The 26,026-nt window shown below is 39.1% G+C and overlaps 2 protein-coding genes across 7 annotated transcripts in view; one reads left to right on the top strand and one right to left on the bottom strand.

Moving 5' to 3' along the window:
* On the top strand, positions 1 to 1,714 carry hddc2 (HD domain containing 2). Its single transcript, XM_061901169.1, has 8 exons — positions 1 to 16; positions 97 to 223; positions 463 to 584; positions 651 to 753; positions 812 to 880; positions 959 to 1,097; positions 1,155 to 1,273; positions 1,398 to 1,714. The coding sequence occupies exons 2-7, from the start codon at positions 116 to 118 to the stop codon at positions 1,256 to 1,258; spliced, it is 645 nt and encodes a 214-aa protein (XP_061757153.1). The 5' UTR covers positions 1 to 16; positions 97 to 115; the 3' UTR covers positions 1,259 to 1,273; positions 1,398 to 1,714.
* Positions 1,667 to 26,026, bottom strand: part of tpd52l1 (tpd52 like 1) — a 27,619-nt gene continuing 3,259 nt past the window's right edge. Inside the window, exons 1-8 of one of the 6 annotated variants that reach the window (XM_061901171.1) lie at positions 24,907 to 25,046; positions 13,029 to 13,132; positions 12,810 to 12,958; positions 4,247 to 4,348; positions 3,980 to 4,012; positions 3,144 to 3,182; positions 2,725 to 2,785; positions 1,667 to 2,632 (exon numbers count right to left, since the gene is read on the bottom strand). In XM_061901171.1, coding sequence (XP_061757155.1) covers positions 2,510 to 2,632; positions 2,725 to 2,785; positions 3,144 to 3,182; positions 3,980 to 4,012; positions 4,247 to 4,348; positions 12,810 to 12,958; positions 13,029 to 13,132; positions 24,907 to 24,919 — 624 coding nt within the window. In that variant the 5' untranslated portion in view covers positions 24,920 to 25,046 and the 3' untranslated portion in view covers positions 1,667 to 2,509. Of the gene's footprint in view, positions 2,633 to 2,724; positions 2,786 to 3,143; positions 3,183 to 3,623; positions 3,639 to 3,979; positions 4,013 to 4,246; positions 4,349 to 12,809; positions 12,959 to 13,028; positions 13,133 to 24,906; positions 25,047 to 26,026 lie in introns of those variants that run through there. The other 5 variants (XM_061901172.1, XM_061901170.1, XM_061901173.1 and 2 more) reach the window with 5 other exon arrangements.

Consider the following 26,026-nt stretch of genomic DNA (forward strand, 5'->3'; position numbering starts at 1 on the left):
CCAAAAGGGACAAACGGTAAAAATGGATGGGATATGTCATTTTATAATGCAAGCACCAGTGACTGTTACACCATGGTAATGTGCACTTCCAAACAGCAGGTGGTGGTGTAGCATCATGTCGTGTCGGGAGCGAAGAAGACCACAAACAAACATGGCGACCCCCGGGCACAACTCGGTAGGCATGAAGATGCTTCAATTTCTCAAACTAATCGGACAGCTTAAGGTAAGGCACAGTTCTCGACACAGTATTTCATTTTATTAGTTTCCATGCCTTTTAAAAAGTTCTTAAATCTACGAGTGTATTATTAATGTAGTCTACATGTTAATTAACAGTCTACCCGCATTCAGCCCAAACCCATGGACATATTTCCTATAATAGAACGATGAAGGCTTGTTGTCAATAACACTAGGTCACATATCAATAATGTATGAAGAAATGTTAACTTACCTTTCCTTCTGCAGAGGGTTCCCCGGACAGGCTGGGTGTACAGGGAAGTGAAGGAGCCAGAGAGTGTGTCAGACCACATGTACCGCATGGCCCTCATGTCGCTCACCATCACTGACCCCACGGTGGACAAGGACAGGTGAGCTCTTTCACGCCATCAGCCGTCCCTTTGGACACGGGCTGCCCTCCTCTTCCCTGTCTTCAGGTGCATGAAGCTGTCTCTAGTCCATGACATGGCCGAGTGCATCGTGGGAGACATCGCCCCGCTGGACAACGTCAGTAAAGCTGAGAAACACAAGCGAGAGGAGGTGAGTGAATGGGCTGGTTTTCTGTTGGTTTTATTCCTTGAAAACACATTTCCCTCAGGCAGCCATGAAGCAGCTGATTAGTTTGACTCCAGGCAGCGTTGGACAGGAGTTGTATGGCCTGTGGGAGGTACAAATGATTGTTTGTCACACAACGTCCTCCTCATATAAACAACTGCTTTCATGGAGGAAAATGTTTACTTTTCAGGAGTACGAAAACCAGAGCAGCCCCGAGGCCAGGCTGGTGAAAGAGTTTGACCGCCTGGAGATGATCCTGCAGGCTCACGAGTACGAGGAGCTGGAGGGAATGCCGGGAAGGTTGCAGGAGTTTTTCGACTCCACTGAAGGTGAGTCCGTCGCCTCGTTGTGGCAACCAGCATATTGCTGATTTGCGTCTTCTTTAGGTTATTTCCAGCACCCGGATGTTCTCCAGCTTGTCAGCTCTTTGAATGACGAAAGGAGAAGTCATATGACACGTTCAGCAAAGAACTCTTTACATGCTTCGTGACCTAAAACTAAAAAGGTGGGGGGCACATAATGCACACATACATTTCCATTAAAAAAAGTTAAAATGCTACAAAGTCTATTTATTTTTGAAGGGAAATGGTAAATGGGTTGTACTTGTAAAGCACGTTTCTACCTTCAAGGTACTCAAAGCGCTTTGACACTACTTCCACATTTACCCATTCACACACTGATTGAGGGAGCTGCCATGCAAGGCGCTAACCAGCACCCATCAGGAGCAAGAGTCTTGCTCAGGACACAACGGACGTGACGAGGTTGGTACTAGGTCGGGATTGAACCAGGGACCCTTGGGTTGTGCACGGCCACTCTCCCAACTGCGCCATTGTATAAATTGTACGCTATTTTGTTGACAGATCGGGTTACAACTAGTTGAGAAAGTAATGCCACGCAGTTAAAACAATCCTATTGCTGTCTTTAATAAACTTTTTTCAAATTATAAGACAGGTCCTGAGAGTCACTTTTATTTCAACATGTAAAAGACGGTCACCTTCAAATGTTGACATGAAAATAAATCCCAGCAAACAATAGGAAAAAGGATATGACAATGTTAAATACAATTACATTATACAATGTGTGCCGGCCCTGCCTTGAGGTGGCGACTTGTCCTGTGTGTACCCCGAATGCAGCTGAGACAGGCTCCAGCAAACCCCAGCGACCCCGAAAGGGACAAGCGGTAGAAAATGGATGGATGGACAACGTGTGCTGCCTTAAAGAGCCCAGATTGTTCATATTTTAATACAATAAATATTCAATCAGATTGCTTTAGCAATCTTTCTTTCCTTCAGCATCATACCATTCTCCTGAGTGCTTAAATTTTAGCTACAACTAAATGAAGGTTACTGTGCATGCAATGTCCTGTACATTTATTGGCGTGCCCCTTATTAACCTTGTATGAAAACGATGAATAAAACACAATCCAGCTTTTAAATGTCTTGCAGCAGCATCATGTTAGTATTGAACTATGTTTTATATCACATCCTATTGGGTTTTTACACAAATGTTATACTAACAGAACAACAATATATTTTAAAATATAAATGTTGTGCAGCATAGTTGACTGTTTCTTATAAAGTATGAATAAAAAAGTGAGCACTCATGCAATGTAAAGTAGATTAGTGGCCACTAAGTGTCAGAAGACAACTCACTCACAAATATCAATGACTTTGCACAGTTACAGCATATTTGGAATTTGTTACGAGTCAATCGAATAAATACTGTTTGGAGTCGTTTTGGTCTACTGGGGCCTATCTGGCATGTCACTCAAGTCGTTGTTGGGCGTGTCCTGAGAGCTGGCCTTGGCAGCTGAGGAGAGAACGTCCTCAAAGCTTCCTCCTGCGCCCGAACCTCCGACTCTGGTCTAGGAAACGTAAACAATAAATAATTAAGTCCATGAAGTACAACTTTTGGGGAAAAAAAAGTATCACCGGCAAATGGAATATTTGTACACACCTTGATAGTGCTCACTGTACTCTCAACTTTCTCCTCAAAAGACTTGAAACTGGGCGAGTTTCTGTATAGAAATACGATCAGGTCAAAACATTTTTTTCTACCAAAATATTCAGTCTTTAAAGCCATGTAACAACATTTAAAAATATTAATACCATTCATTGTAATGTCTCCTAATAGGAAGAACAAGATCTCTGTTATTGCCGTGGAAAGCCTGTCACCTACTTTAGTGGTCTTTAAAGTAACTGGTGGACCGGCCAGGGGCACCTCTAGCTAGCATTAGCATCTGTGGTTAGTATTCAGTACGAGCTGTTCTTGTATAAACATAAAATAAAAATGAATCAGATCATGTACATAATTAGCATTAGCCTTGAGCATGTAGCCCTCTAAGTACACACACACACACAAACACAAACAGTTACCTCATGGCGGGCATGCTGACAGAGTGTGTGATAGAGTAGCTATCCACCCGGAGAGAGAGCATGGCGAGAGGGGAGACAGACCAGAGTTAGTTGTTAGCACATTTATAAACAAGCACACACAGGGACAGACATCATTTCTAAGGTATTACTAATCACAAATTCTATGCCTCGAATAAGCAAATGTGGTGTATTACATTTTCTTACATTATATTACATTACATTGTTAGCACATTTATAGACAAGCACACAAAGGGACATACATCATTTCTAAGATACTACTAATCACACATTCTATGCCTCTAATAAGCAAATGTGATGTATTACATTTACTTCCATTACATTGTTAGCACATTAATTGACAAGCGCATGGAGTGACAGACATCATTGCGAGGGCACTACTAATCACATGTTCTATGCCTTTAACAAGCAGATGTGTTCTATTACTTTGAATTACATATGTTAGCATGTGCAGGTTCTTACCCAATGGAACCGGACCTTGGTGGTGCATGCAGGACACAATTAAGGTTTAATTGAAGATAACAACTAAAGAACCTGCACTTTTATTTGGGGTTGACTTCCTGCTTGCTGCTCACAAGGGAAGGTGCTCCAAAATACACACATTCAAATCAAACCAGAATTTGTTAGAACTTAAGCAAACCAAACCCATTCATGCATATTCAGTTTAACAGCACTATCAAATGGTGATCACCAATATCTTCACATGTTTAACGTTGTGCTCAAACATGCCAGGCAAGCAAAACCATAGAAAACAAAGTGCAAAACATGCTTTATATTTCCAAACACACACAACCACACTCACACAAACACACACATACCTGCTGGGGAACAGTAAGTGTAGACCAGCCATGCTGTATGAACAACAAGGCTTAGAATGTGCTTCCCTGATTTGATATGCCCTATGAAAACTACAGCCAACATTATTCAAAATTATTATTTTTATTAGTATATATTTTCTTAAAGTCAGGATTTATTTTGTGGTGTATTAGCAGGTGTACCTAATGAGTGGTCCCCTGAGTTATTTTCAAAGACATTCGCAGCAATAAAAGTAGCATTGGGGGATAAAAGCAAGTGTAAGTGTGCACCTCATGTCTCCAAACTTCCTGTTGATGGTACTGCCCAGGGTGCTGAAGGCTACTGAGGTCTTTTGTCCAGCTGAACTTAGCGTCTCTGATGTCCTCTTGTACCTGGCCAGCAAACACAACATCATAGAACAGGATGTACTGTTGCATACTAATTATTTGATAACAGAAAAAAAACGTGAACTTGCAGCTTTTTATCCTGGTAGTGTTGATTTAGTTTACAATAAAGACAAAGTGTTACCCAATCTGTGTGGTCATTGATCTGCATTATACATGAGGAAGGTTAGTGTGCTCATCGATCTGCAGGCTGCAGTAACTTGATCATACCTCCAACAACCACCACCCTCATTTACTACGCTTCTTCTTTCAGTAAATTTGAATCTGCAATGTACTTCTTTCTTGTGGTAGTAACAGTACAAGGTGTACTAGTAGTAGTAGAAGTACATAACAAAAGTAGTGGTGGTAGTAGTAGTAATAATAATAATTCAACAATTTATTTTTTGTCTTGGGTAAGCACAAAAATGAATGAGTATTATTTTTGGAGGAGGAGCGCAATGATTCAAGTATTAAAAGTAATAATGGGCTTGTTTTTTTCCGGAGAAACCTGCATATGAAATGAGGCTGTGCACCCTCACCCCAACTTGGACACATAAGAGATAAAAGATTTAAACAGAGGGCAATGATCCTTAACAGTCTTTACGTTCAGAATTTTTTTTACCGGTATAAAAACTGGCTCTGACGAGCTACGGACAAGTATGGGTTCGACAGCTTACTTCAATCTCTTGTCCATTGGATGTGCTCTTATGGACCAATTCCACCAATTAATTTTGTTTTTCTTGAGGAATAAAGTACAGTTTGTCTCGGTACAGTCCCAATTTACTCTAGGTTGTTGCTCTCTCGACATCTCACGGGTACAGCATAGCCATGTAAATAAAATCTTTGGCCCACAAAAATGGCTATTGCGGCCCCACAATACATTGCGAAATCATGTTCCCTTTTTAGCCCTATATCACCATCCAATGTTTTTTTGTACTTGGTGTAGATTTTGTGATTTACCTTCTTTAAAAAATGTAATAATCCTCTCCTTTGTTTGAATGAATGAATGAATGGTTTATTTTGAGCCATGCAAACAAAACAAGAGTGACATAAAATACAAAAGAAATATATAGATACATTATTTTTACACCTACATTGAAAACATTACATGTGACTAATCTTTTGTAGATGTCAAGATTGGCTCAAAAGGGAGTGGGAAGAAGTAAACTTATTAGGTCCCACCCCTATACATATACAATATATATATACAATATATAATACAATAATATATATAATATAATTCAATTCAGTGGTTGCTGCTATATATTGTCGATATAAAATACATTTAAATTCACACACACTTACATATATACCTATGTACACACACATGTACACAACACACACATATATACAATTTATATATATATACATACATACATACATACATACATACATATATATATATAATATATGTATATATATATATATACATACATACATACATACATACATACATACACACACACACATACATACATACATACATATACACACATAATCACATACATATACCCAAAATACACACACACACACCTATATAAATACTATAAATAGAATATTATATATAATATACACTTTGGTCTAAACATTATTAACAGTTTATGGTGCCTATGGGAACAAGCTTTCATTTTGACTGTGATATTAGTGGTTAATAGTGGATCTGTGGCTGTGGAGCTACTGCCCCTGATCAACAGGACCTGAGGACCACTCTTGCTATGTGTCCTATGCTGTGCATTAAAAGAGACGAGGGGAGTCCCCTGCCAGAGGAGTTATCCCCGAACATAAGATCCCCCACTCGCCTGCCCTGTACTCCAGATAGTGTACTTATGTGTCCTATGCTGTGCATTAAAAGAGACGAGGGGAGCCACCTGCCAGAGGAGTTATCCACGAACATAAGATCCCCCACTCGCCTGCCCTGTACTCCAGATAGTGTACCCAAATCCCTTTTCTTAGTTTCCATCGGCACCAATTCTTTAGTCAGAATTCATATTTGTTTTTACATTTGCAGAAAATTAGTATTACTCAAATTGCATATAGGATTGTTTGTGTACACACACACACACACACACACACACACAATTCAATGTATTCCTCTTATTGATACTAATTCATATAGTTTAACTAGTTGGGTGATGTCATAGAAGTAATAATAATAATGATAATATCAACAATGACTAAACAATAATAATATCGATAATGATAACAATAATAATAACAATATGAACAATAGCAATGACAATAAATGATGACAATAATACATATAAAATAATGAAGATGATGATGATAACAACAACAATAATAATAATAATAATAATAATCATTATTAGCCAGTGATGGAGTTTAACACTTAGACATCCATGTTCACATTCATATACATTGCCCATACCATTTTTTTGTATCTTATTTTGAACTGATGGACATTTGGACATTGCTTGAGCCCCACATCCAATCCGTTCCAAAGTTTCGCTCCACGCACAGACACACACAAACTTTTCCTCGTAGTTCTTACTGTTTGAATATTAAAGATACTACACCCCCTTAGATTATGAACTCCTTCTCTGTGTTTGAAATGTTTTTGAATATTGGCAGGTAGAACCTTTTTGTTTGCTTTAAATAGTAATTGAGCTGTATTAAAATCAACTAGATCAGGCAGTTTTAATAATTTAGATTGTAAAAATAAAATATTTGTGTGGTTGCAATATCCCACCTTGTGTAGAATTCTTATCGCACGTTTTTGGAGTGTAACCAGGGGATGTAGTGAAGTTTTGTAGTTGTTGCCCCAGATTTCTATGCAGTAATTTAGATATGGCAAGACCAATGAACAATACAATAAATGCAGAGCTGTGTAATTTAAGAAGAATTTGGATTTATTGATAATAGAGATGGTTTTGGAGATTTTGCTTTGTATATGTCTTATGTGTGGTTTCCAGCATAATTTATTATCAATAGTGACTCCTAAGAATTTAATTTCTGACACTGTTTCTAGAATCACGCCATCTATATTTATTGCTGGTCCTGGATTGGAATAGCCGAATAACATAACTTTTGTTTTCTTTAAATTAAGGGATAATTTGTTTCTATCTAACCATGTTTTTAATTTTGCAAGTTCATTATTTAGGGTGGATACAAAATTTGTATAATTATCGTTAGAATAGAAAATATTAGTGTCTGCGAATATGACTAATTTTAATACATTTGATACTGTAAATACGTCATTGATATATAAGTTAAATAACTTTGGACCAAGAACGGATCCCTGTGGAACCCCACAAGCAATGTCCAAATGCCCAGATGTAAACTCGCCCATCCTCACAAACTGCTGTCTTTGTGTTAAATACCTCCTTATCCAAGTCAAAGCTACTCCCCTTATTCCATATCTGTATAATTTTTTCAGTAATATTTGATGATTAATGGTGTCAAATGCTTTACTCAGATCCATGTAAATTCCAGCTGCATATTTCTTACTATCTAAGCTATTGGTTATCTCTTCTACTGCATCAATTATTGCCATAGATGTTGACCTTGCTGTCCTAAAACCGTATTGACTTTCATTAATTATCTTATGTTTATCTGTAAATTTCTCTAATCTAGTGTTATATAATTTCTCTAAGATTTTGGAAAACTGCGGGAACAAAGAGACAGGTCGGTAGTTTGAGAAGATGTGTTTGTTCCCATTTTTATATATTGGTATTACCTTTGCCATTTTCATTTTATTAGGAAATTGTCCTGTTTGGAAGGACAGGTTAAATATGCAAGTTAGTGGTTTGTTTCAATTGATATCGCTGGTGTTTGAACCATGATGAATGTCAAGCCACCTGGTGCAACAGCTCTCCAAAGTGTGAACACTCCTATTTAACTGCAAAATAATGAACACATTTAATCTGATGCAGATATTAGCTTTGGAAATGAAAATTGACAGAGTGATTCCATCATAAAATGCTCAGAATTGAGTGATTCCATAATTTCTTTACTCTGATCAATGCGTCCCAGCTACAACGGGGTTCTATTAACACTGACACGATTGTATACACGGCGGATACTGCCCTCCAAAATACTTTCTCTCGTTTTGAGGAAATAACATTAGAGGAATTGTTACAACGTGTAAATGGAATAAAACAGACAACATGTTTACTTGACCCTCTTCCTCGGAAACTGATCAAGGAGCTCTTTGTATTATTAGGTCCATCAGTGCTAAATATTATAAACTTATCACTCTCCTCGGGCACTGTTCCCCTAGCATTCAAAAAAGCGGTTATTCATCCTCTTCTTAAAAGACCTAACCTCGATCCTGACCTCATGGTAAATTACCGACCGGTGTCTCACCTTCCCTTTATTTCAAAAATCCTTGAAAAAATTGTTGCGGAGCAGTTAAATGAACACTTAGCGTCTAACAATCTATGTGAAACCTTTCAATCCGGTTTCAGGGCAAATCACTCCACGGAGACAGCCCTCGCAAAAATGACTAATGATCTATTGCTAACGATGGATTCTGATGCGTCATCTATGTTGCTGCTCCTCGATCTTAGCGCTGCTTTCGATACCGTCGATCATAATATTTTATTAGAACGTATCAAAACACGAATTGGTATGTCAGACTTAGCCCTGTCTTGGTTTAACTCTTATCTTACTGATAGGATGCAGCGTGTCTCCCATAACAATGTGACCTCGGACTACGTTAAGGTAACGTGTGGAGTTCCCCAGGGTTCGGTCCTTGGCCCTGCACTCTTCAGCATATACATGCTGCCGCTAGGTGACATCATACGCAAATACGGTATTAGCTTTCACTGTTATGCTGATGACACCCAACTCTACATGCCCCTAAAGCTGACCAACACGCCGGATTGTAGTCAGCTGGAGGCGTGTCTTAATGAAATTAAACAATGGATGTCCGCTAACTTTTTGCAACTCAACGCCAAAAAAACGGAAATGCTGATTATCGGTCCTGCTAGACACCGAACTCTATTTAATAATACAACTCTAACATTTGACAACCAAACAATTAAACAAGGCGACACGGTAAAGAATCTGGGTGTTATCTTCGACCCAACTCTCTCCTTTGAGGCACACATTAAAAGCGTTACTAAAACGGCCTTCTTTCATCTCCGTAATATCGCTGAAATTCGCTCCATTCTGTCCACTAAAGACGCTGAGATCATTATCCATGCGTTTGTTACGTCTCGCCTCGACTACTGCAACGTATTATTTTCGGGTCTCCCCATGTCTAGCATTAAAAGATTACAGTTGGTACAAAATGCGGCTGCTAGACTTTTGACAAGAACAAGAAAGTTTGATCACATTACGCCTGTACTGGCTCACCTGCACTGGCTTCCTGTGCACTTAAGATGTGACTTTAAGGTTTTACTACTTACGTATAAAATACTACACGGTCTAGCTCCATCTTATCTTGCCGATTGTATTGTACCATATGTCCCGGCAAGAAATCTGCGTTCAAAGGACTCCGGCTTATTAGTGATTCCCAAAGCCCAAAAAAAGTCTGCGGGCTATAGAGCATTTTCCGTTCGGGCTCCAGTACTCTGGAATGCCCTCCCGGTAACAGTTCGCGATGCCACCTCAGTAGAAGCATTTAAGTCTCACCTTAAAACTCATTTGTATACTCTAGCCTTTAAATAGACTCCCTTTTTAGACCAGTTGATCTGCCGTTTCTTTTCTTTTTCTTCTATGTCCCACTCTCCCGTGTGGAGGGGGTCCGGTCCGATCCGGTGGCCATGTACTGCTCGCCTGTGTATCGGCTGGGGACATCTCTGCGCTGCTGGTCCGCCTACGCTTGGGATGGTTTCCTGCTGGCTCCGCTGTGAACGGGACTCTCGCTGCTGTGTCTTGGATCCTCTTTGGACTGGACTCTCGCGACTGTGTTGTATCCATTGTGGATTGAACTTTCACAGTATCATGTTAGATCCGCTCGACATCCATTGCTTTCCTCCTCTCTAAGGTTCTCATAGTCATCATTGTCACCGACGTCCCACTGGGTCATTATTGTCACCAATGTCCCACTGGGTGTGAGTTTTCCTACCGAGGATGTCGTGGTGGTTTGTGCAGCCCTTTGAGACACTAGTGATTTAGGGCTATATAAGTAAACATTGATTGATTGATTGATTGATTTGAAATCTCTATAGTTTTGTGCCATATATTCAGTTTTTTTCTACAAAATTAAACAACTGAATGAACATACTTGAAGTCTGCAACAATAAGTCTTGCCAAAGGTTGTAGTTGCAGTAGTAGAACCTCGAGATGGGGGAAATAATAGATTTTTAGATACACCCCAGTTCGGCCATCTATAAAATGGATTACTTAACGTCATCCCACATCAGAGCAAGAAAAAACTCAACCCGATGGGAACAACGAAAAACCTTGGAAGGGACCACAGATGTGGAGACCCCTGCAAATGATCTCTGAATAACGGAATTAAACTTGAAAAATACTATGGTAGTGGTTTATAATTCAAGATTAGTGATTCGCTCATGTAGCTGTCCTTCATAAAAGGGTTTCAGCTTCAGACAGATCATCCAATCATCATGTGGAAGATCAGCATCCAGGCCAACATAGGCCGAGCTCACTCTTTATACACTTTCAGGGTTGCTCGGCATCCGTGGGTGGGACAAAGCCAAGCATTTATCCAATGTTTGTTAAGTTTGGCTGCAGTGGAACAACCCAGTCTATGCTCCCCCACTGAAGTCAATGGACGCACAGCTTCAATACAATTTAATGCACTGTGAAAGTCGCGTCAGCTGTCACGAAAGTCACTAAATCTGAACAAAATGTGAATGCAGTCTAGCGTACATTTAGTCAATGGAAAGTACAAACCCCGTTTCCATGAGTTGGGAAATTGTGATTTCCCAAATTGTGATACAATGATTTGCAAATCCTTTTCAAGCCATGTTCAATTGAATGCACTACAAAGACAAGATATTTGATGTTCAAACTCATAAACTTAATTTTTTTTTGCAAATAATAATTAACTTACAATTTCATGGCTGCAACACTTGCCAAAGTGGTTGGGAATAAGACATCTTCACCACTGTGTTACATCACCTTTTCTTTTAACAACACTCAATAAACGTATGGGAACTGAGGAAACTAATTGTTGAAGCTATGAAAGTGGAATTCTTTCCCATTCTTGTTTTATGCAGAGCTTCCGTCGTTCAACAGTCCGGGGTCTCCGCTGTCGTATTATACGCGTCATAATGCGCCACACATTTTCGATGGGAGACAGGTCTGGACTGCAGGCGGGCCAGGAAAGTACCCGCACTATTTTACTATGAAGCCACGCTGTTGTAACACGTGGCTTGGCATTGTCTTGCTGAAATAAGCAGGGGCGTCCATGATAATGTTGCTTGGATGACAACATATGTTGCTCCAAAACCTGTATGGACCATTCAGCAATAATGGTGCCTTCACAGATGTTTAAGTTACCCATGCCTTGGGCAGTAATACACCCCCATACCATCACAGATGCTGGCTTTTGAACTTTGCGCCTATAACAATCCGAATGGTTATTTTCCTCTTTGTTCTGGAGGACACCACATCCTTTGTTTCCAAATATAATTTGAAATGTGGACTCGTCAGACCACAGAACACCTTTCCACTTTGCATCAATCCATCTTAGGTGAGCTTGGGCCCAGCCAAGCCGGCGACGTTTCAGGATATTGTTGATAAATGGGTTTGGCTTTGCATAGTAGAGTTTTAACTTGCACTTACAGATGAAGCGAAAGTGGTTTTATGAAGTGTTCCTGAAACCGTGTGGTGATATCCTTTACACACTGATGTCGGTTTTTGATGCAGTACTGCCTGAGGGGTCAAAAGTCCATAATATCATCGCTTGCGTGAAGTGATTTCTCCAGATTTTCTGAACTTTTTGATGATTTTACGGTAAAATCCCTAAATTCCTTGTAATAACTGTTGGACAATTTGCTTACAAAGTGGTGACCCTCGCCCCATCATTGTTTGTGAATTACTTAGCATTTCATGGAAGCTGCTTTTATACCCAATCATGGCACCCAACTGTTCCCAATTAGCCTGCACACCTGTGGGATGTTCCATATAAGTGTTTGATGAGCATTCCTCAACTTTATCAGTATTTATTGCCACCTTTCCCAACTTCTTTGTCACGTGTTGCTGGCATCAAATTCTAAAGTTAATGATTATTTGCAAAAAAAAAAATTTTTTTTTATAAGTTTTAACATCAAATATGTTGTCTTTGTAGCATATTCAACTGAATATGGGTTGAAAATTATTTGCAAATCATTTTATTCCGTTTATATTTACATCTAACACCATTTCCCAACTCATATGGAAACGGGGTTTGTAAACACAAAAGTACATAATTTACCATGTTTTTTTTCTTCGTTTTAGGTTAAAGCTGAGCTTCCCTTGCAATCTTAGAGCAATCACCTTAGAGTAGTAAGGATAGTAGTAGTAGGAATAATAACAGTAATAGTAGTAGTATTCTTACGCAATGGAGCTCTGCATGTCCTGCCATCCTCGAGTGAAGTTGTTGCGTATTTCAATGAGAGGATTAATTCCAAGTTTGTGTTTAAGTTCACTGTGTTGCTTCTCTTTAGACGCCAACACCTGCTTCAAAGTACTGATCTCCTCGTCCAGCTGGAGCACAAACACACAATTGATTGTGTTTACTATGATGTACTGCGTTACTGTATTTGTGTCCTCTTACTCTAGTCAGTTCTTGTTGTATTTCTTCTCGCTCTGCTTCAGTCAGGATGATGTATGACGCCGTGTGCTCGTCTGCTTCTCTCAGAGGGTCCGAGTCCAGGAAACCTGAAATACGCCATAAAGGTCAACAAACATACCTTATCACGGGCTCATTGAAGTGCGGCCTGATTTTTAAAAATTCCTCCCCGACATACTATGATAATAAAATAAATAGATTATTAATTATATATTATTAGATATGACATTACTTTGCTTTGTTCGCTATAACCACAAAGCTAAGATGTTTTGTTCAGATAGTTTAGCATCTATAAAACTACATTGGTTTTAGCATTCAATTTATGAAAATTTTTAAACAATTGCATCCGTACTTTATTTTTTTTGCATGCTATGCTCCTGTTAAAGATCAACTAAGTGTGCATTGTTTTTTTGATGACACCACAGAAAGGCCTCAGTGAGAGCAGTGAAGACAACTATATCCCTCAAGGATTTCACAATGTCACGATTGCACAAATTCACGCAAATTTAACCAATCACTGTGATTTATGCATGGCCCTGCAACTTTATTGAAATGCCCGCAACTTCCCCGCACATTTTGGCCAGTCAGTGTTATTTTTCAACCAAATTTGTCTCTGAGCGGCACTTAAACACATGTCAAATGTCTAATGAAAACTTAAGTTTGTTTCTTTTGTAGACTTAACAGGAACAACACCATGTAGCAATATATCAACTTTTTATTGCTCAAACGACACAATTGTTGTCCTCCCGCATAGCTCAGACCTTCCTGTTCCTGTCTACAATGTTAAGTAGTACATAAACATTTACTTCCTAGTTTTAATGTGTTTATATATTTAACTTTTATTTATCCAAGGTAAGACAATTAAGGACATATTTTTATTTGCAATGCTGACCTAGCAACAAGGCAACATTTACATGTTAGAGTGAAGTGAAGTGACTTATATTTATATAGGGCTTTTCTCAAGTGACTCAAAGCGCTTTACATTGTGAAACCAATTATATAAGTTACATTTAAACCAGCGTGGGTGGCACTGGGAGCAGGTGGGTAAAAATGTCTTGCCCAAGGACACAACGGCAGTGACTAGGATGGCAGAAGCGGGAATCAAACCTGCAACCCTCAAGTTGCTGGCACGGCCACTCTACCAACCGAGCTATGCCGCCCCACAAGAGATGTTGATGTGTGATGATAATCTCTTATCTCTCATTTACCAACATAAAATAGCGCTATAGATCACTCTCAACAGTTCACATGTGCGGGGTAAATGTGTTTGAACATAAATAAATGAATGCTTAAGACGGAAAATCCCTTTTCAAGTTTAAATCATACACATACACTGCTCTATAAGCTATCTATCGATCAGTGTGCCTCTTCTAATTGTTTTACAGCTTTCTTTAGCCCTTTTCTAAAACCTTTAGTAGTCTTATCGTACTTACAAAGCACCCTCTCTTTGTTTTACCGCTACACTTTCAGCGAGCCAGCTGCAAATCTAGCGAAGGTAAGCGTGTGCCGGTCCGAAGTCTCTCGCTCCGAAGACAGCAAGAACTCGACTCAGTGAAAGAAAAATCGTGAGTTCTTCATGCACTCTTCTCATTAATAAATTGTCCCCTGCTAGAAGGCTGTGTCCGCCAGTTAGAGCAGAGTAACTTCTTAAATTTAGACCACGCGGGCATATTTGCTAGCGCTAGCCGTATTTACATACATAACCCATTTTGTAGTAGCACTAAACAGCCTATAAACTAAGGTGAGCTTAGCCTTTTAGCTAGCATTACACCACAGTCAAAAAGCTACCATACCTTTGTTATAGGGGACTCCATTACCCGGAACATACAGGCCAAGTAATCTGTATTCCTGGGGCCAGAGCACTCGACATTGAAACTAATCTTAGGGAACTGACTCGCAGCAGGAGTAGCAAACATTCTATTCATGCAATCTACTGAGGTGAACAGATGTGGGTTTAGATCCAAGGATTTTGTCATCGTTTGTGAAGCCTTTTAAAACACATGTGATTAAGAGCTATATAAATCAATTTTTATTGATTGATTGAGAGATATCTGCAAGTTGTGGATGACAGAGCAGACAGTGGACAATAAGGAAGCCTTTGGTGGTGTTTATTTTTGGGATCATAATTATTACAAATTTTTATTTTAATTAATGCAAACCTTTCAGTCATTTGACAATGAGCTCTGAGTATTAGAGCCAAGCTGATTATGTGCATTTACTGCCTTTTAGTTTCTACTTTTGAGTATTGTGTTTGTAATACACAACATAATGCGATGGGACACCGATCTGTACTGACTGAAAAACATGAACAATTATATTACAGTATCTGTAAAGTACTAGCCCACATTTCATGTTTTGTTTGTACACAGCTCATCTGTCATGATGAATGCATAATGTGTTGTGTGCTGGCTTCTAGAAACCGTAGTTCACCCTCCATAAATTCACATTCAAAAATAGAAGGTTATGAATCCTCATTTGTCCAAAAATAGTTGTATTCCTTGATTGTTACTGAATCTGTCATGATTAGAACACACTCGCGTATTTGTATCCGTAAGGGGTTGTTGACAGAAGTCCAACATGCGCTGCTATGGAAATACATATAAATGCGCCGAAGAATTAGTTCCGGCAATGATTAAAATGACCAAAATACAGTAAATAGTGTACATATTTCATATTGTTATGAATGTGTCTGTTACTACATTATATATAGACTTGCAGTACGTATATAAAAAGTTAATGGGAGGGTTTTGAAGTTGTTTGAGGGCTTTGAAGGATACAACGGTGACTCCCATTAGCCGCATCTTCCAAGTGTTTTAACATATTTTAAACCCCCCCCCCAAAAAATAAGACGTGTTCTTGATAATGATTATTATCTTGATAATGATTGTAAACGATAGTCAAAAGTGCAGTTACCCTTCAACACATTGATAGCAAATTAATAAAATCAAAAGTTGATTCAATCTTTTTTTAAGAAAAAAATCTCAAAACATTGCAACCTTTGCTGCAACTTTCTGAAAAAGATGCTGAAAATTCAGGCATTTACAAAAAAAAAAAAATTCAAGGAAATCCTTTGGGAATGATAGAACATGTCACAAGAGTGAGTCGTTTTCTCTGAAATGTCTTACCTCTTTTTACAGAATGTTACTTAAAATGTTCATAAAATATCTGACACAATTTGAGCCTGGAACAGTGGCATGTCAAGAGGGTGGGTTGGGGTGGCACGTGCCACCCCTAAAATCTGACAGAACACCCCAGGTTCCACCCAACTCAGAGGTGGAATGATTTTAAGCAGCTAATCAAACTGTGGTATGCGAACCATTCCGACCCCATCTTGTGGTACACCAAAGAATTGCTTAAGGGCCTACTGAAATGAGATTTTCTTATTTAAACGGGGATAGCACGTCCATTCTATGTGTCATACTTGATCATTTCGCGATATTGCCATATTTTTGCTGAAAGGATTTAGTAGAGAACATAGACGATAAAGTTCGCAACTTTTGGTGGCTAATAAAAAAGCCTTGCCTGTACCGGCAGTAGCAGGCGATGTGCGCATGACATCACTGATTGTAGAGCTACTCACATCCCCACATTATTTACAATCATAGCCACAAGCAGCTAGAGCGATTCGGATCGAGAAAGCGACAATTTCACCATTAATTTGAGCGAGGATGAAATATTTGTGGATGAGGATAGTGAGAGTGAAGGACTAGAAGAAAAAAAAGAAAAAAAAAAGACGAGGGCAGTGGGAGCGATTCAGATGTTATTAGACACATTTACTAGGATAATTCTGGAAAATCCCTTATCTGCTTATTGTGTTACTAGTGTTTTAGTGAGATTATATAGTCATACCTGAAAGTCGGAGGGGCCAAGCGAGTCGCAGCTGCCTCTTTGACAGGTGCAGGAGGAACGACACTAGCTCCGCTCATGTCTACGGTAAGAACAGACTTCTTACCACAATTTTCTCACCGAAACCTGCCGATGTACATGTGGTAGAGAACCATGTTCGCTTGACCGCTCTGTTCCATATTAAAGCTTCACCGTCATCTTTAGGGAATGTAAACAAAAAAACACCGGCTGTGTTTGTTTTGCTACAGCCGACCGCAATACACCGCTCTCCACCAACATCTTTCTTCTTTGTAGTCTCCATTATTAATTGAACGAATTGCAAAAGATTCAGCAACACAGATGTCCGGAAATCTGTGTAATTATGCGATTAAAGCAGACTACTAATAGCTTAGATCGGGCTGGAAGAACATGTCCGTTACAACCGATGACGTCACGTGCACGCGTCATCATTCCGCGATGTTTTCAACAGGATGCAGGATACTTCGCGGGAAATTTAAAATTGCAATTTAGTAAACTAAACCTGCCGTATTGGCATGTGTTGCAATGTTAAGATTTCATCATTGATATACAAACTATGAGACTGCGAGTTTCTTGTTGAAAACGTCGGGGAATGATGACACGTGCGCGTGATGTCACGGACTGTCAGGAAATATTAGCTCAGCACCAGTTACGGCTAAAAGTCGTCTCTTTTCATCGCATAATTACACAGTAATTTGGACATCTGTGTTGCTGAATCTTTTGCAATTCGTTCAATTAATAATGGAGACTATAAAGAACAATGCTGTTGGTGGAAAGCGGTGTATTGCAGCTGTCTTTAGCACCGAGACACAGCTGGTGTTTCTTTGTTTGTTGTGAAGCTTTAACACAGAGCGGTCAAGCGAACATGTTTCTCTACGTCAACCAGCATGTTTTTGGATGGGGAAATTGTAATATATATCTTACCGGAGACATCTTTGGATTATTTGTCCTCCTGCAGTAGCTTTTTAAAAGGCAGCTGTGAGCTTGGCTCCTCGGCTTCTCTCGGAGACACTGCGTGTTCACCGCAGCCATCCGACCTCGAGGTATGTCTTTACAATCTCACTAAAACACGATTAAAACAACAAGCAGATAAGGGATCTTCCAGAACTATCCTAGTAAATGTGTCTAATTACATCTGAAATGCTCACACTGCCGCCACCCGGAGCCGTCGCTTTTTATTCTATTTTATTTATTTATTTTTTTTCTAGTCCTTTGCTATCAATATCATCATCCACAAATCTTTCATCCTCGCTCAAATTAATGGGGAAATTGTCGCTTTCTCGGTCCGAATAGCTCTTGCTGCTGGAGGCTCGCATTAAAAACAATGTGAGGACGTGAGGAGCCCTAAGCCTTGTGACGTCATCGTCTGCGACTTCCGGTAAAGGTGAGGCATTTTTATCAGCACCAAAAGTTACCAACTTTATCGTCGATGTTCTCTACTAAATCCTTTCAGCAAAAATATGGCAATATAACGAAATGATCAAGTATGACACATAGAATGGACCTGCTATCCCCGTTTAAATGAGAAAATCTCATTTCAGTAGGCCTTTAATTCAGGTCACTGGTCGCAAAACTACTTCCCATGAATTGTCCCAAGTTTAAATGAATTAGGAGATACTGAAATGTAGTCTGCCACCCGATAGGTAAGGTCCACAGCAAATACTATTGACTATATACACTACAGGAATATGTCTTGCTCAGACTCAATATAAAAAGGTACTAATTTAGACAACCTTTCCAACTCATGATCTAATCAATCAAAAACCAACACAGAACATTAAAAGATGTGATACAAAAACACACAACTTGCTCACTGAACTCTGTGGACATTATAAAAAAATGTCTAAGAGTACCATACACAATTCAAAAATACACCCATTTAACCCATTTACTTGACCTGGTGGTTAATAATATGCCAAACACTCTCCACACCTCGATATGTTTGGCGAATTTCAGTTGCTTGAGGGACATCTATAGAAAATGGATGGATGGATATTTCTGATGGATTACAACATTTTAAAGAGGAAAGTAAACAAGGTATAAATTGTTCACATACTCTAAATGTTCAATGTTTTATTGTTTATACTTCATATTGTAGTGGCAAGGCCACCCCTAAAAAAAAAAAAAAAAAAAAAAAGAAAAATTCTGGAAAAAACTATTTTTTATTTGTTTTGGATTGCTGCATGTTGTTGTCTTTTGAAATATTCTTTTAGTTTTTTCGATTGTTGCCAAAGAATATTTCTGAACTTCTCCTTGCCCTAGTTTGCATTTTAGACAAGACTGTTACGTAATGTGTGAATGTGGCTCTAATCTGGATTAACAGACATGGATTATGTTGTTCTCGCAACCTCGCACGCACGCACGCGCACACAAGTGAAACAGAAACCATTTGTTTTTGCACGAAACCGCTTCATCACATAAAAAATGACTCATCAAGTCAGAGGCAAACATGTGAGAAATGAAGATGACAAATATGCTCATAAAAAGGTGAGAATGAAAGTTATGATAAAGTGTACCTGATGAGAGACGTCTTGTGTCTTGATGCAGCAGAGGAGTAAAGGATTATTATTCACACTTGTATTTCACTACTAGCACCCTGTCTTTTTACACTAAATTACAAAACATGGACGCTAACTACAAGCAAGTTTCCAAAACTACTGCATCCTGCTACTTTACCACTTCTTCCTTTGTTCACCTATCTACAAGTCCCAGTCGTTGGAGTGACACGCCAAAGCTTCGTAGTTATCACCATTTTGCATACTTACCAACCTTGAGACCTCCGATTTCGGGAGGTGGGGGCGTGGTTAAGAGGGGAGGAGTATATTTGCAGCTAGAATTCACCAAGTCAAGTATTTCATTTATATATATATATATATATATATATATATATATATATATATATATATATATATATATATATACACATACATATACACACACACACACACACACACACACACACACACACACACACACACACACACACACACACACACACACACACACACACACACACACACACACACACAAAAAAAAGATATACTTGAATTTCGGTGTTCATTTATTTCCACATATACACACATAACACTCATCTACTCATTGTTGAGTTAAGGGTTGAATTGTCCATCTTTGTTCTATTCTCTGTCACTATTTTTCTAACCATGCTGAACACCTTCTGATGATGCATTGCTGTGTGGCACGCACAAAAGTGCTTTCATCAAATGCACTAGAGTCTGGAATCTTCCATCTTTCCCTGGCATGGCCCAAAACCGGTCAATCTTTGCTTCCTGAGGAAGATCTTCACTGCCAACACTTGGTAGTCCACTACTTCTTCCCGGAGGCTATCCAGGTCCAATCGCAGCTACGGCTTGGAACTTACAAGCGTATTTCTTCATCTTACTCGTCGTCGGTGTCGCCGCGGCTGTATGTTCCTCGTTCTTCTGCTTTGTCTCCTTGTTGTGTGCGCAGCTGTGCACTGCACTCTCTAACAGCCATAGATGTTACCGTCACATATGCATGTACAGTAGATGGCAGTATTGTCCTGTTTAAGAGAGTCACAACATTGCTGTTTACGGCAGACTAACTGCTTTACGGGAGACAAAAACCTGACTGCTGTTGATGTGTGTTGTTAGCGCACTGGGAGGACGTTAATGAAACTGCCTAACAATAAACCCACGTAAGATATCAAGAACTCGCCCTCGATCATTGTACTGCTATAACGTCATTGGGCAGACACGCTGTTTATATTGTGGGAAAGCGGATGTGAAAACAGGCTGTCCTCACTTAGGTTCGCATGGAGCTGGAGGGGGCGTGGTCTCCAGCTGCGCCTGAATTTCGGGAGAAATTTGTCCCGGGAGGTTTTCGGGGAAGGCGCTGAATTTAGGGAGTCTCCCGAAAAATCCGGGAGGATTGGAAAGTACACCGTTTTGAAACATCTGATTGTAATCTGAGCACCTGCTAGTCACCTCCTCACCAGAGGAGGCAGTCTTGCTTATTGTCAAGCCTGCACAGTCATATCAAAGTATGAAATCTTTTTTTTTAATACCAAAATGTCATCAAATAGGATTTTTACGACGTGGCACAATTATTTTATATAGCTAATTCTCAATGTTTACGACACACTGATAAACGATTAAGTTGTTCCCATTCAAGATGTCTCCCAAGCTTGAGGTAGGTTCTTCTGAGGGCAGTGTGTCAAAGAAAAGAAAAGAAAAGTGACAAGTTGATCATCATGAAGGATAAAAAAGGTGTGAAAAATATCTGCTTTTATGTAATGGACAGTGACAACTAAGTAGCATAGTGGTCTCAATATTGTCACTTTCTGTCTTTACTGTACACAGAACTTTGTGTGTTCTGTGTGACTAATTACGTGTGATTTTAGGTTGAAGTTCTCACCTAAACTAAAAGTCAAAGAAACAAAACTCGTACTGTAGGTAGACAAGAGTACTGTTTGTGTTTGCTGCCTAAACGGGCTGCTGAAGAAACTGAAAGTAGACAGCATAAAAGGTAAAGACAAACTGAGCATTTTACAAAAGTAAAAACATGACTGTTTCTTTGCATTTTCCCCCGCATCAATTGGCACCTCCCGACAAAAGCACCATCACTGGCGTATTGTGCATGTAGCACATGTAAAAGTGGTAAAGTAAATTTTTTACGTTCGCCGTGGCGTAGATTTGGCTGAAAATTTAAGTCGGCCACATAAAAATAAATAAATTAATTCATAAAGAGTGGGCAAAATGTGCTTTTTAGTATTTCCCCCTACAATGTGAATTTCACACGAGATGTTAGCATATGTGGAATTTTTTATTGGTTTATTGTTTCCTTCACCAAAGGTTGTATCTGTTTACAAACAATTCAGAGACCAACCAGAATTGCTTACCTGCATTAAACTAATAAGGTAAACTAATATTTTCCCCTGTGACTGATAATGATGATTCCTGGATTCCAGGTGTCTCAAACTCCATTTACCTGGGGGCTGAATTGAGAATCACATTTTAACCATGTGACTATATTTGTTAACTTCTTCTACCATAGTGACCCTGGGCTATTGTATTAAAACTTTCAAATTCAATGTAAAAATTTTACATTTTGACATTGTTGAGTTCCCCAGGAGGATGTCAGTGACACTTTCGCTTGCTTACAGGAAGTTATTCTTTGTGTTGCTCAATTTGTTTGCTGTGCTGCCATTTTTATTGCAGGTATTGTTCTTTCTACATCGTAGAATTCAACATTGCAACTGCAGCGTGAATTGGCCCCAAACCCCTGATTTAATCGTTCATGTTTGGGAAGCCTTTATTTTCTTACGATGTTTCTGCTCAGTAGTATTACCCTGCTCTGCCTGGTGCATTGTGGGGTTAACCCATTCCTCTCCAGGGCCCACGCTGCCCCAGTCCTTTCCCCGAGACTCTGCAGCCAGCAGACAAGGGCAGCGCTCAGCAAAGGAGACAAATAAAAAGTTAAGCTAACTTAACTGACACTGTAGCAGTCAGAGGAAATTCTAAAGGGAATGTCAGAATAATTTTTAATTAATACACAAGCACCAGGTAAGGTAATTCATTAATTTCTGGTTCAAACCCACAAAATTTGCGATAAATGGTCAGAATGATAACAGCGGTAAAACTCCCGACGGTTAGTATTACTTCTTTAAATTAAAACTTTATTGATAACTGTATTTTGATAAACTCATGGACTGACTGGCGCTGGTTTGCTAGCTTTAATGCTCACATGAAAACAAGAATCATTCACGTATTTTACAATCAAGAAACGATACACCCCAATTTATAAAAACATTGCTGTCTGATCAACTAAGCTATTCAATTGTGTACATTGAATCTACAAGTTGTGCTTTATTAGTGTTCCTTAATTTTTTTTGATTGAGGAAAAAAAGCAGATGTCTTTTTTACGGTGCGTTCAAGAGTAGGAAACAATGCGCGGCAGAAATAATTATCAATTTTTTTTGTTACGCACTTTTCATTTAAATAAATTTGAAAGTGCTACACTACAAACTCATCCATCCATCCATTTTGTACCGATTGTCCCTATCACTGTCGCGAGGGGTGCTGGAGCCTATCTAAGCTGCATTTGGGCCGAAGGCAAGGTACACCCTGGACACGTCGCCAACTCATCGCAGGGCCATACAGTACAAACTAATAATTAAAACAATAACAGCTTAGCCATTAAAACCAAGACTAAACCACTATTAGTGAAGCAAAATAAACACAGTGGGGTTTCTAACAGTGTTTCTATTTATTTTAGTTATCTGAAAATATTTATTGGTCAAAAGATTTCAGTGTGTGTAGTAGTACTTTTTGAGCACATTCAACAATACCGCAATAATAATGATAACTATGATAATTTTGGTCACAATGACTGTGATATGAAATTTTCATTTTGTTACACCCTTTTCCTCTCTAGGTTTGTAGACAATGAAAAAAACACCAAAAAACTATTTTGTAAGAACAAGAAAAAGGTCAATCCAAACACTTTTGTATTGTTTATATACTGATACTACACCAGGTATCAAATGTATCGACATCTGGATGGATCATCCCTACTTTACATTAAAGCTTTAGTGGTTAGCTTCTTGTGTTGTCCTGCTCTGTGTGTGTGTGTGTGTGTGTGTGTGTGTGTGTGTAGCATGCGTCGCCATTCATTTTCTTCCAGTGATAATGTTACATAGAAGAAACAAAGTGGTAAGGATTAGTATCTTCGAAGCGTCTTCGCACTGAGGATAGACGCGTTGCTTTCAAATTGGAGCCAGTGTTCTGGCAAAACACGCACCTCCTTTATGCTACTCCTACATGTGTGTAACAAGAGATACGCAAACGTATTTGTGACTCGCTGAGCATGCATCACTTTAGAAGGAATCTCACAATCTTCTGCATGGAAACACTTGGACACAACTGGGGTAAAATCCTGGAGGGTTAGATAATGGCAAATGACTACCATTGAACATTTCAAAAGTATCAACTACTCATAAGGCTAAACTTGAACTGGCCCCAAGATAAAAAGTACTCTGGGATCAGTAATGATAAGAACTTGTCTTTTGAATCTCAAATAGAAAAACATGTACTGTACCTAAACTTAAAATTAAACAGTTTTTTCTCTTCAGAAACAAGTCCTGTTTTTCTTTACAAGTTAGGAAATGCCTTTGCTATATTTTAATGGAGACTTGTTTTTACAAATGCGCCAAACACTTTTTTGAAAAAACTGTATTAATGTGGCTTACGTTTTATTACTGAATGTGGCAACATTTAGTAATAAATCCATGTAATAAGTCCATCATTGCACTTTGCATGCAAAGGCAATCTGTCCATCTTGGTCAGTCTGTAGATTTTCTTGATGGATGTTTTTTCATTTATAAATCCCTTTTTGGTCACAGGACATTGTTGGCGTGTTGATTTCTGGAGCTAACACTTGGTAAAAATAAAAAGACTTCAGATTTGATGCTCCATGGACATGGAATTAATTACAAAACTGATTTCAGGCTACCTGAACTCATCACTTTGGGGGGAATTTCAGCACAGTTTAAAAGATTGAGAAGCTGTTTCTATTGGGCACTGTAATGGTTTTTAAATAGTTTTTATTGAGTCATTTTTTTTAACCTATTGGGTGTTTTTATGTCTATGTTGTAAGTAATTTGTGCTTGTATGTATAGTATGTGATTGATCCTGCTTTTTGTTGTTCTTTGTATTGATGTAACTTGTTTTTACTACCTTCTTGGCCAGGTCACTCTTGTAAAAGCGATTTTTAACCTCAATGAGTATTTACCTGGTTGAAAAGGAAAGCGAATGAAAAATTTGTGGAATATCTTTGGTGGTACTAAAACAAATGATGCAGGAATTGACAACAACTGTAGCAAATCATCCAACGTGTTACTTTCACATTTGACTTCCGGGTAAAAGTAAAGTGGTCATATTGTGTAAAGTGTGGGGTTATAACACATGCAGACACTTCTAAAGAATATCTTAAACATAAGAAACAAGTGTGCAAGTCAAACCTGTCACGTCCATTTTTATTTGACCAAATACCAGATAAAAGGCATACGTCCAAAACACTCATCTGTCTTCTTGCTCCTCTTTTTGTCTGGCCTTGAATAGCTCTGGTCACAAGATTCCAATCTGGTCATGTGTTGTAGCTAAATCAGAGGCCTGGGGTTGGTCATACTGGCTGTAAAAGCAACTCAAGCTCAACCTGAACAAAGTACAATATGACCATTCATTTAAGTGCCAAATAGAAATGTTTGGACCAGAACCAGGTGGACTGTTTACACACTGGCAGGGAGAAAATGGAATGTAAAAAAATGCCAATAAACTAACGTCCATCTGACTACCTGGCAGAGTGGCTTAGATGGTAGAGCGGCCGTGCCACAAACTTGAGGTTTGTATCTAACCTACGCCACCCTAGTAATGGCCCTTGTGCCTTTGGGCAAGACCCTTAACCCACCTTGCTCCTGATGTATCTAGTTCAGTGTTTTTCAACCTTTTTTGAGCCAAGGCACATTTTTTTCATTGAAAAAATACGGAGGCACACCACCGGCAGAAATCATTAAAAAATGAAACTCGGCAGCCAATAGTGACAATAACAAGTTTTCGTCGGAATAGTTGGATATGACTTGATGAGGTGGAGACTTGTCCAGGGTGTGCCCAGTCTTCCACCTGAATGCAGCTGAGATGGGCTCCAGCACCACCAACGACCCCAAAAGGGACAAGCGGTAGAAAAAGGATGGATTGATGGACTTTAAACCATAACCAATTATGCATCACTATAGCTCTTGTCTCAAAGTAGGTGTATTGTCACGACCTGTCACATCACGTCACGACTTTTTTGCTGTTTTCCGGTTTATAGCGTTTTAGTTCTTGTCTTGCGCTCCTGTTTTGGTGGCTTTTTGTCATTATTTGGTATTTTCCTGTAGCAGTTTCATGTCTTCCTTGACCGCTATTCCCCAAACCTGCTTTGTTTTAGCAATCAAAAAGAATATTTCAGTTGTTTTTATCTTTCTTTGTGCGGACATTGTCATGTCATGTTTGGATGTACTTTGTGGACGCCGTCTCTGCTGCACAATAAGTATTTGCTGTCGTCCAGCATTCTGTTTTTGTTCACTTTGTAGCCAGTTCAGT

Source organism: Nerophis ophidion, linkage group LG05 (assembly GCF_033978795.1).
Source record: "Nerophis ophidion isolate RoL-2023_Sa linkage group LG05, RoL_Noph_v1.0, whole genome shotgun sequence".
Taxonomy (NCBI): domain Eukaryota; kingdom Metazoa; phylum Chordata; class Actinopteri; order Syngnathiformes; family Syngnathidae; genus Nerophis; species Nerophis ophidion.